Source organism: Spodoptera frugiperda, chromosome 28 (assembly GCF_023101765.2).
Source record: "Spodoptera frugiperda isolate SF20-4 chromosome 28, AGI-APGP_CSIRO_Sfru_2.0, whole genome shotgun sequence".
NCBI lineage: Eukaryota > Metazoa > Arthropoda > Insecta > Lepidoptera > Noctuidae > Spodoptera > Spodoptera frugiperda.
The window spans coordinates 13,352,316-13,364,342 of NC_064239.1; the positions used below are offsets into that span (position 1 = coordinate 13,352,316).

At 33.7% G+C, this 12,027-nt stretch overlaps 1 protein-coding gene across 1 annotated transcript in view; it reads right to left on the reverse strand.

Moving 5' to 3' along the window:
• LOC118265393 (cytadherence high molecular weight protein 3) overlaps positions 1-8,882 on the reverse strand; it is a 43,645-nt gene extending 34,763 nt beyond the window's left edge. Inside the window, exon 1 of the mRNA XM_035578232.2 lies at positions 8,729-8,882. Within this exon, the coding sequence (XP_035434125.2) occupies positions 8,729-8,746 (18 nt within the window). The 5' untranslated portion in view covers positions 8,747-8,882. The remainder of the gene's footprint in view (positions 1-8,728) is intronic.
• Between the last annotated feature and the right edge of the window lie 3,145 nt (positions 8,883-12,027).

Genomic DNA, 12,027 nt, shown 5'->3' on the forward strand with positions numbered 1-12,027 from the left:
AAATATTTTTTAAGGAAAATCATCTAATCTTTTTTCCCATCTTGGGCGATGTCAGACTCTTACAGATAAAAACCACCACGTTCCTACTCCTGATTTTCAAGCCGGCGCCCCGATAACCAGTTAGGCAAACAATAGCTCGAGTATTAAGGAAATGCTACCATTTAAATTCAACCAATATTGAATTGTCCCAAAAAAGATTACATCAAAATAATTCACTATACAAAATAGTAATAAATTACTTTGATTGAGTCAAAACTAGTCAAGACGACAACACGTTTCAATCCAAATTAAATTCGCACGCATAGTAACAAGTAAGTGTACATATACCTCCACATACATATACAAATACATATTTAAATAAAATCCAGATCATATACAGAGATGTGCCAATAGGTTGCCAAATGTATTCAAGCAGCATGCGAGCTGGGTCGTGGGAACATCACTAGTCAGCCTTGCAAGATGTCGCCGCCGCTGGTGCCGTTACAAAACAGATGCTCAACTTGCTTGTAGGCTACATTTCAGCCATTAAATCAACTGATGTTTAACCTGTAGTTTTGTGTTAGTGGTGTAGGTATTCTAGATTTTTCGAGATACTTTAATAGTGTTTGTTTAATGTTATGCGTTCTGATGACTGTTAAGGAGATTTTTGTATGGCGTATAAGTTTAATGTTTGTATTTTTAAAATCCGGATTACAATCAAAATATTATTTATAGAAAAGTTCATAGTAAGTTAACCTACTACTCGCTTTTCCATCATTGCAGATTCTGTATTATTTTTGACATACATCCATACGTTAAAACACGCCTGTCTCCCATGCGGGTAGGTAGAGACTATGGAACGCCATTTACTACGATTCTTACATAACTGTCTCACTTCATCAAGTTATCAGTCTTTTCAAATTTACGTTATTACTGTAAATTCTAAAAATCGAAATCTTATAGTATTTTATCTAACCACAAAATTTTACGCCTCATGCTAGATAATCGCACCGATTACGACTCAAACAACGAGTTAATTTATGTATATAAAATCACTGACAAAAAATACATACCACAACAAGATCACTTAACAAACACTAACAAGAAATCATCATTAAAATAAATGACACCAATACAACACTTTAGCCACACAAAACAACAATAAATATTTCATAAAAAGCCACTATTATTCACTATATTATTTTTATTCTACTCGTACTACAAACTACATCATCATATTACTTGTAATAGGTCGCATAATGTAACACTTTAGCGTCTGATTAATAATGTTGTAAGTAAAATATGATGAATTGACATACTCGTCCATTTAATAGTGAATGTCTTGCAGCCAATATATAAATTACACCTTTAGGACATGAGGTGGCAAATTGCCCCACATTTGGAAATAAAATTTTAATTGGAGACAGATTAAAATGCTACTTGTAGATGACTTGATTGGGAACATAAATTATATGTTGGTGTCTGATTATGTGTGGGTAATTAATGGTAATAAGTATTTGGTGTTGCTGGCAGTCAACTAAGACTGCCTCGAGTGGGTTAAGTGTTGTTCACCAAGTACTAAAGATTTGAGGCCTATGGTAATGCCATAGAATTTCTAACGTATTTTTTAATACCAAAACGCGTTGTATCTTTATATACGATTTTTTTCTTTCCTTTAACGTCGTAGCTGGGGTAGTTTTATGATATGATTTTTATGTATGGAAATAGAAGCTGAAAAATTATATAGACCCCTTTTTCTCTGACTACGTGGGTGAAGTAATAATCAAATCCAAAGCATGCCAAGATTGTTTCATAGGCCATGTTATTGCTAATTCATAGTAACTACTATGTTAGTTTTAAATACATCCTTTGCCTTGTCCTTCAGTATACGACTACAAATTACTATACAAAACAGCTGTGTAGTATATGTTGTTCACAGTTTAACGTAATCAGACAAATTAATCTTACAATTAAAGACTTTAGATGTTAAATACTACGTGCAGAACGTTCCAGAGTTATTTTAGTGTGTTATTTCACACGAATAGAGACTATTGTCTTAGTGCATGATTTACATACAAATGTCATTAATTATTTGTGTTGTGAAGTTGAATTTATTTATACAGGAATGAACAGGATAATTGTATCAAACTTGGGGTTTGTCTTGCATTAGTATAGAAATATGTCTTTATTATGAAAATAAGTATGTACTAACTAACAACAATATTTATTATTAGTCATATTAGTCCTTAAGTTGCGTGCCTGATAGGGTCCTAAATTCCTACCCACATACTATATAAGAACTATATCACATTAAGAAAAGTAATAACTAATTAGTATTTGATTTTAGCATTTTCCTAAGTATTTCAAGTGTATTAACTGATACTGATAAAAGAAAGATACATTTAGATACGTTACATTTTTAGAACATTTAACCATTAGTAACATTCTGAGAGTAATAATATCTAGTTAGTGACCCAAACAACTATACAAGAGAAAACGCTAGTGTGGGACAACGTTTTAAAAACAAATTATAAATAGCTCATGAGTATTACACACTATTTAGTAAATACATTTACAAAATTAACGAAAAGGTATTATGTAAAATACATTATGACTTGCAGTGACCAATCTAATGTAATGTAAGCGTGGGCCCAAATTGTAGGCTTTCGAAATGAAGATAAGTCGTCCAATTATTATTGTTACTTTACAATAAAATCGTGAAGCAATCGATTATCGAATTACAGCTAATTTCTTACGATCGAATCGAGTGCTTGTTATTTCGATTGTTGTTACGTTGTGTGTTGTATTCGATATTTTTTGGTTTACATGTTTCATCAGAGTTGTTATTTTGTTTGTTGACTTCCAAAGCGTTTCGGTACAATCTAGTAAAACATTTTTTTTAATAGTTTAAGTGTGTTTTACTTATATCGTGTTCAGTATATTTGACTACATGGTTGGTGCGGTGGCTGGGCAAAACGCCTGCTGGTCAACGTGTAGCGGGTTCGATTGCTGCACTCTTTGGGTGATCTACAAACTGTTGTTTCGGGTGTACACAACACAAGAGAAAATCCTAGAATGGGGCAATTTTTTCAAAAGAAAAATAAAGATAATTATAGTAGATGCTTAGAATATTTTGATACTCAATACAAAACCAGTCAAAGACGTGTCTGCAATATTTAAACATTTTGGAGTATGACATATTCACGTGATTTTTCAAAGATATTACATAATTTCTAAAAATTACCTAGTCTTTATAAGACATTGTGTGATCTAAGCAGTTCCATATAAATCAATAGCTCATGCATTATGTGTTGTGTTGGCTTGCACATTGTGTTTTTATTAAAGTTTCGCCTCATACAAGATGTTCCCACGGCTTCGTCTGTCTCTTTTGTACAGCGCTCTTAGTCTGTAGTATTAACATGTTAATGCTTTTTAGGTATCGATAATTATGGCTGATTATGTAAGTTCTTATTCTTCAAGTTCAAATGCACATGTTACTTATTATCGATGAACCTCCCATAGGTACATTTGATCCAATAACTTTTGCAGTTTATCTGTTTCTGTAGATATTATGAAGATAGGGATAAAGCATCGATGTCATACTTGGAATAATGCAATCCGAAAATAGGATGATTCCAGAAAAAAAGTTTTAATATTCATAGCTCTACATGAACACAAGATAACTACCAGTCGAATCTAACTGCCGCACTCAGAGACATTTAATGATTACCTAAACTATTCCTTAGTAACGATTTTGTTCCGAAAACAATTGCTAAGGACTCGGTTAAGTAACCATTAAATGACTCTGAGTACGGCAGTAAGTAAGAGAGAATGCTTGTTACAGCCTCCCAAGTTGCGAGAATCAATCTAAAATTACTTAGGCGTTTTTGTAAGTGAACTAAACCAGGCAACCAACAGTTTTTGTGAGAGGTCCTGCTCTTTAAACCAACGCATTACAAGCTCGTTGCTACATTTCGCTTAACTAGAGATGGTGCAGTTAAAATAATTGATTTGCACTTTATAACTAAGCTCTAGTGATTGGAAGTACCTAAGTGGCTACGCAAATGCAATAAATCAAAATTGATCAGTAAACATTGAGGTTGTTTTGTTTTTTAGTGTTGATTTTTTAATTAAATGTAAGTTGTATTATCATAAGTTATAAGTACTTATTTAAAAACATTATAAGGTAAATAAAAGCTTGTAAATCACACTACTATTATAAATGTAAAAGTTTGTTTGTTTGGGTGTTTGTCCGTCTATCACGATGAAACTACTGAACGGATTTTGATGACAGTTATACAGACAGGCTATGCGCTGACTTGGATGATAGGATACTTTTTCCCACGGGATCGTAGGCGAAGAAGCTGGCAGAAGCTAGTGTGTAATAAAAACAATATTAAAATTAAAAGAAACAAACTAATATACTGAATGTTCTAAGAAGAAAACCTATAACAATATCTACACAACAAAAAGAAAACAAACGTAAACCATTCATAAAAAACAAAAGCAAATCTAAATAAAAATGAAAAACACAAAAAGATACAAATCAAAGATTAGATAAAACAGCCCGTACCGATCACATCGTTTGACCTCCTTACGTTAACAACACAGGATAAAAAACTGAATTATCTATCTATGCACTACATACCAGCGACCTGGATCCCACGAGAACTAATGTCAAATATTATGGTTAGTTTAACTGGCGTTTAAAGCTGTTAACTGAAGGTTTACGCGATGATAATCTGATTAAGTCAGACTATTGTAATCTGTTGTTTTAGAGTGTTTTGTAAAACTTCTCACAGCATCTTTAAGATCTGTATCTATTCTGTAAGATTGTAACGTGACCTTGTCATCTTTATCTCGTTGTAGTTTTTGGTATTTCTTTAGTGGAATTCTTTTACATGTTTCCTCTTCTGAAGATATGATTTTTGAAAAAAAAACGTTGCCCCACACAAGGATTTTCTCTTTTGTCGTGGGTGCATTTACAAACATACAAGTTCACATACATATCACACTCAGACATTTGTGGATCGTGGATCACTCAAAGAGTCGTTTTGTATGGTAATCGAACCAGCTACGCGTTACGCTGCAGCCAGTTGCCCAGCTATCACGCTAAATGCGCTCATCTATATAAGTGACAGCTAACAATACAAGTATAAGGTTATCTTAGGAGCTTTCTCACACTAACTGCCGCATTCAAAGACATTTAACGATTTCTAAGACTACTCCTTAGTAACGATTTTGTATCGAAAACAGTTGCTAAGGACTGGGTTAAATACCCATTAAATTACTCTGAGTACGACTGTAAATAGCTTAAGTTAAAGTGACAGTTTAGTTAGACAAATTGATTGGTGCAAACGATCATAAGTATCTCCTACTTTAATCATAATAATATGCCAAATAGCTCATTTATATCAATCATAAACACAATCTATTTGTACACAATTAAATGTAACAGCGTTATGCAAATATCTCACACCGCAGCCTGTATGTATCACAGACAGATCAACATTTCGCAAGGACAAGAGATCCCATCGATACTTCCGCGTCCTATCTGAGAACGAGGTTGCGATTGCGCGTGCGCACCGATACTAGATCTCTAGATGTAGTACAATACAATATCGATACTGATGTGGGTATTGATCTGTAGACTGAATAAGAATAAGCGTTTTCAACTTTTTGTTGCTTTGAGTTTTTGTTTACTGAAGTTCATTTTTTGTAGTCTTGTGTGTGTGTATAGTGTTTCATTTTATAATGATAAATGTAACCTTATAATGCTTTAAACTTTTTTCTTTATTTTAGATAAAAGTAACTTGTGCATACTTATTTATTACCGTACTCATTTAAGTTTGTATTTCTTGTAAATACTAAATAAATAATCTTAAAGTTAGTAAACACACTTGTTTAATAAATAAAATATAATCATATAAAAATAAATTCAAGCTGTAATATTTATAGCCAAAGTCACTGTAGTTTTTTTTTTAACTTACCCCATTATGGTATAGAATATGATCAGCTGATTTGTATTTTCCCTACTGATTGTACTTTCATGAAATTTAATAAACGAATTGACCTAATCCTACACTTCCGAGTCCTGACTGAGAACTGGGACCATTGCGTCAGGTCGTGCTGACACCCCCCCCCCCCCTCTCCCTACTAGACGGGTGGCATGACCTACAAGCCTACGACGGCTGTGCACGCAGATCACAAGCTGATTGTTTAGGTTCAAACTTTAATTTGTGTCTAGATATAATAAGTGGTGTACAGGTAGTTTTGGTTTTTAGGGTAATATTTCGAAGTATATTGATTAAATGGGGGGTAAAAATGAGCTTGTTCTGGATGGTCTTCAAAAGAGTTCACTTTATTTGAAATATTTAGTAGATACTCAACAAGAAGCACAAACTATCAGACTCAGAAGACAATTTATCTTAAGATGGACATCACTTTCAGTTCCATAACCTTGAAGTGTCTTGAACATTTATCCACGAAACTTCGTATGACTTGTATGAATCACAGTACAGCTGTGACTGATACCCATTAATATGATAATGTCATGATCTGTCGCAATGCCTGTACTGGAGCCTTGCCCACGCGCAGCCCGCCTGTATGCCATAATCTAGATGTTATGGTACTTATAGTCCAATAGAATAGAAATTATTTCACAAATGAATTATTATAAGAATCAAATCGTGACCACCATTATCTGACCGCCTGCGGGTTTAAAAATACATTTTGTTGTGTGGGTGGTTAAAGAATTTTGTAAGGCCGTGTAACTTGAACAAGATTTTAATTATCTCTCTTAGTTAAGTTAAGTTTACTTGAAATATTTATGGTTATGTAATCAAAGTTCAAATAGCTTCTAAAATAGATTTTTTTACATAATTCAGCCAAATATCACACCCGATATTCACCACAGAAAAATATGTTTAAATTGTAATTAGCTGCGTCAAATTTTCAATTTTTTTTTATAAAACTGACCTGGGTTAACAAATGTATTGTATTTATACATTTGTTAAAATGTATTGTATTCTGATATAATTCTCCGCTTAAAGGTAGCCTTTATTGAAATAACATAAGTAGGGTCTACTCTCTCCAGAAAATATATATTTATTTATATTATATACCACACGGACTCTTTGCAGCTCTCTGACTGATCCACTAACTCATACGTTGGTAAACGCACCCACGACACAGGAGAAAATTCTAGTGTGGGGCAACGTTTAAAAAAAGCTTTCCCAGTTTTTCCATGACTTTATGTACTCTAAATAACGAAATAAAATATCTACAAGTCTATCAACTAACTGCGTATGTACATACATACATACATTCGTATGTACACTCATTTGTACATATAAATATGTACATCAGCTGAGCGGTCGCTAGCGTCCACTTCCCGCGAGAGGTTTCACTTTTCGTTCGGACTTAACCATCCGAGTTCACTTTCGTGGTTTTCTCTAACCATCAGTTTAACACTCGTTAGATAATATTTAACTAACCGAGAATTTTAATAGGCAACCATTTGAGTTCATTTTTTAACTACCATGTGAAATATTTCAACGATTTTTTTTTATTCTTTTCTCACGTAATTAAGAAAGTTGAGCGTTTTGCGTGTTATTTTTTTGTTTGTCTGTTATTTTTTTAAATATCTTATGTGTTAAGTGTCATGAATTAATCATGAAGTTAATTAAATTTAATGTTATTTAAAACTTTCCAGCGTTGAGTAAATATCTTAATGAAATTATAATTATTAAGAAAGTCATATGATTACAATATTAAATAAATTCGTTGCAATAAATTAGCATCCGAATGTTGCAATTTGCCAAAACGTTAATATTTTAATTTATGTGACAGTTGCATCTGAGATTAAATTTAAAATACGAAACATTGGAATTTTTTGAAAGTTTATTGCAATATTTTTATTATTTTTTTATATTACAAAAGTAAGACAGTATATCAGATAGACATAATTTTCCGCAATAAAAAAATAGTGATTGTAAGATTAATTTTGCTACAATGTAATCCCTACAAGATCGAAAGTGTGAAAATACCACAAGCCCTATAAAATACAGAGAATAAGGTCATTGACCCGGACAACCAGTTGTCCTTTCCGAGTGCGACTGACTAGACCTAGGCATTAATCTTATTGCCTAACATTTCTAGAATATATCACATTTGTTCACTTTCATTTTATTTCAAGTCCTTGAATGCAAAATAAGTTCAGAGTTGAAATGTTCTGCACTCGTTTCATTGTTGGTTCAAAGTAGGTAATTACTGACTAATTTTAACTTGACTTCACTCAAAAAACTTGTGCTATTTCAAGAACTTTAATTCAAGTACTTAAACGTCTATTGTTTGAATTTCCCAGAGCTAAAGTACCCAAGAAATATTTTTCACGCAAGTAAAACTAATGTATGAACTTAAATAACGCTTAACAAAACTTTCAAAAATACTTTTCCAATTTTTCCTCTTAATCTTTGAACTTTAACTAATAAACTGTGCACATGCAACAAACGTACATACAAGCAACTTTTACAATGCACAAAATATCAAACTGTTGCAATTATTCACATGCAAAAACAATGGACGCAGAAATGTGGCTTAGAACCACCTTACGATTACGATACAAGAGAACTTCTCGTGTATTTCCACAGAAAAAAAATAAAAACCACTGCATCACTGGAGCGCGTATCCGAAATCCAGAGGGTGCGTCCTAAAACCACAAGATCTGCACTTATATTTTGACACTTACGTAAAATTTGGCCGCCATTTTGGGGTTAAACTGTCACTAGTGTCACTCGCGAGACATGCACATGCGCGGAGGGTACGCGCCGAATGGCCGCCGAACGAAGGCGCTCACTATATAACCTCCCCCCCAAACTATTATTATATTAATTACATTCAATGTTTTCACTGCACGCCGTCGAACGGCCGATCTGGATCATTTGCTTCCTACAACGATAATCCCGAAATACGGAATTTTAAATGGCCCGTAGAAAGTGTAAGACGCACACATTACATGTCGTTATTATTATTTTTATTATTCCTAATTACGCAAGTGATGGACGACTTTTACTGGTTCTGTGTTTTAATGTTTTATTCGGCCACTGTAACACGTTAATTATTTCAACGGCCTGTTCCTATGGCTTCCGATTTTACTTGAAGTACCATTAAGTACATTGTTCTTGGTCACGAGACTCGGTAATCGTTCTCAATTTATTTAATAGGCTGAAACATTCTGTTTAATGAGTTACGAGTACTTACATACTAGGCCGTAAGATAGACAATTGAATCGATAATAGATATTTTTTTTAGTTTCAGAGTAGAAAACATTAGTAGTAAAGATCCTATTGTAGTTAGTGAAGCCTGATTTCGTGTCTTTACAATATAAATAGGCTTTACTTCACTTAGAATTACTACGTTCTTTTATTGTTTAGGAGACAATGCTAAAAAATAAGACCCATTATACAGTCATTCACCTTATTCGCACTTACCTAATATACAAGAAAATATGGATTTCCACCAGAGATGTGCTATTTAACTATGCTACGAAGATATAATAGCTAAGCTGTAAAACTATCGCATGTAAGCAAACGCATCCACAGCTACGTCGCATAGCACATCTCTGAGAGAAAAGCACCAGAAAGCTTCATACTTCATACTATACAAAGCGTCCTTAACTTTACTTAAACTAGAATGACTAATAAATAAAAAAAAATATTCTAGACTTAAATACAAGCCTGAAACAATATTATCTACGTCACATACATACAAAATAAACTGACAGACTAACCTTCAAACGACATTAATTATTATGTAAGTACCGTATTAACATGCTTGTATATTAATATATTATGTACAGAGTATTTAGATTCATTGACCATGTTACATGAGCGCAGCCTTGCTCTTAATTTCTACTTACACACTGAAGCTTATTAAATTATAAGTATACTTGTTTTATTTTGTCTGAAATACCAAATATATTAATATAGGCAGAATCTACAGTAGATACAACGATGAATACATCGGTACACTGAAATCCGAACAACCCCTCCAAAATTTAAAGGAGCCCCGTAAAATAGGTGACCGTAAAATTATTTTTTCACCAACCTATACATGACAACTAACAGTACCATTAAGGGGCTAGTTTAAGTGCTAAGTAATTTTAGTTAAGAGATGGTTCTAAGGTGTTTTGTGAAAATGACCATATCGGATGAAATGGGTTCGCCACCTATTAAGGAGGACTGATTATATTATAAATACCTAATTCATGATTCTGTATTAAGTAAAAAAACAAAATTTATTATTTTTAAAACCATTTTTCGCAACAGAAGTCGATTACCATCTCAAAACCAGATCATCTCGTAAATAACCTGACGTGACGATTCTCGATGCGCAAACGCATATTCGCGTGTTCAAAGTAGCATTACTACTTAATTTACAAAATTACGCTCTACTGTTACCAACGAATAAATTAGTAATTAAATAACTTATGTAACATGTTACATTCAACTTGTCTAAGTGGGCTGCGTACGCGCAGGCGATACAGTTTTGAGCCTATAAACGTGTTGATTTATTTTTAGGCCTACTTTTAATATGATCAACATTACTTAAGTAAGGTTTTATTGAGTAATTTGTCAACTTTGTAGCCTTTTATAGTATAGGCTGTTGGGACATTACATTTTATTATAATTTAAGAACTTCTGAGCTTACAATCAAACGTATTCTTCAAACACTTACATATCAACTACCTTTTTTTGAGGGGGGAAAATCATCCAAAGACTTCTCTCGCCTTGGGCGAGGCGAGAGGGAGTGTCAGACTGCTACTGACTAAAAACCAACTCGTTCCTACTCCTGCTTTTCGAGCCGGAGCCCCGGTAAACCCGCTAGGTAGTCCACAGCTCCGGATCACGCATCAGCCCTACTGGACCCCATCTGTGGTGGTCTGATGGCTGAACATAAAGGCTGAAGTGTGATAGATTAATTAATATAAGATAAGTTACTAATTTTAACGGATTTATCATATTTCGATTGCCTACAAGGGCAGAGCCACGGGCAACAGCTGATCTATTATATAATAGGAATCCTGTAAGCAACTAATTATAAACATCGATTCTACGACTTCGATCTGCTAATTATAAAAAATATGATTTATAATAATTAGAATTGAGTGCTCCAATAAGGAAATGGTCCGCTCAATCATAAATCAGTTTAAAAATTATTTAATTATGTTTCATCAGGATCAAACGTAATTTGTACTGGTTTAGATGATATTAATTAAGTGTTTTAGTGTTTAATTTAATTAACTTGCAATGTATACCTAATGATCTTGTTAATAAGGTTACTTTTGTCCGTTTAGCAATAAGTTTGTCACAGTTACCTGTGTGGAATGGATACTCCGCGTTATTTAATTAAGCCTGTCAAAACTATAAAAAGTAAACTTTTAATGAAAATCAGCCATTCAGACTAAGGTCACACCAGATGATCAGCTACTTATAACTACTACTACTAAACTACTTGGTGAACCTAGGTATAACCTAAAACTGTGACTAGATATCGGGCAACAGTGCAGACAATATTGGTAACGCACTTGTAATTCCACTGGTGTTCCAGGAGTAAGAAAGGGGTAGGGTGCTATCTGCTCGTTTGCCGCTCGCTTGCCTATCGTAGGAATTTTTGTATAGGTACTAGGACCTATATTATGATAGGTTTCATTTACCTCTTTAAAAATACTCGTATAAAGGTATTTAGTATCTAGTTTAGTGTACAAATACCAATTAGTAACGTATCCGCGAGAAGTCGACCGCAACAGTTTCGCCACCGACCACCGACACTCGCGGTCGCCGCCTCATGTCCGCGTGGAGATAATATCTATCATTATACATCACAGAATATAATATATTAAACAATCTTAAACCTGGAAGATATAAAATAAAAAAGTAAACCCATTTTCACCTGTTAAAATACGTGTTAAAATTAGTTCCGGAGCTGCGGACTACCTAACGAGTTTACCGGGGCACCGGCTCGAAAAGCAGGAGTAGGAACGGGGTG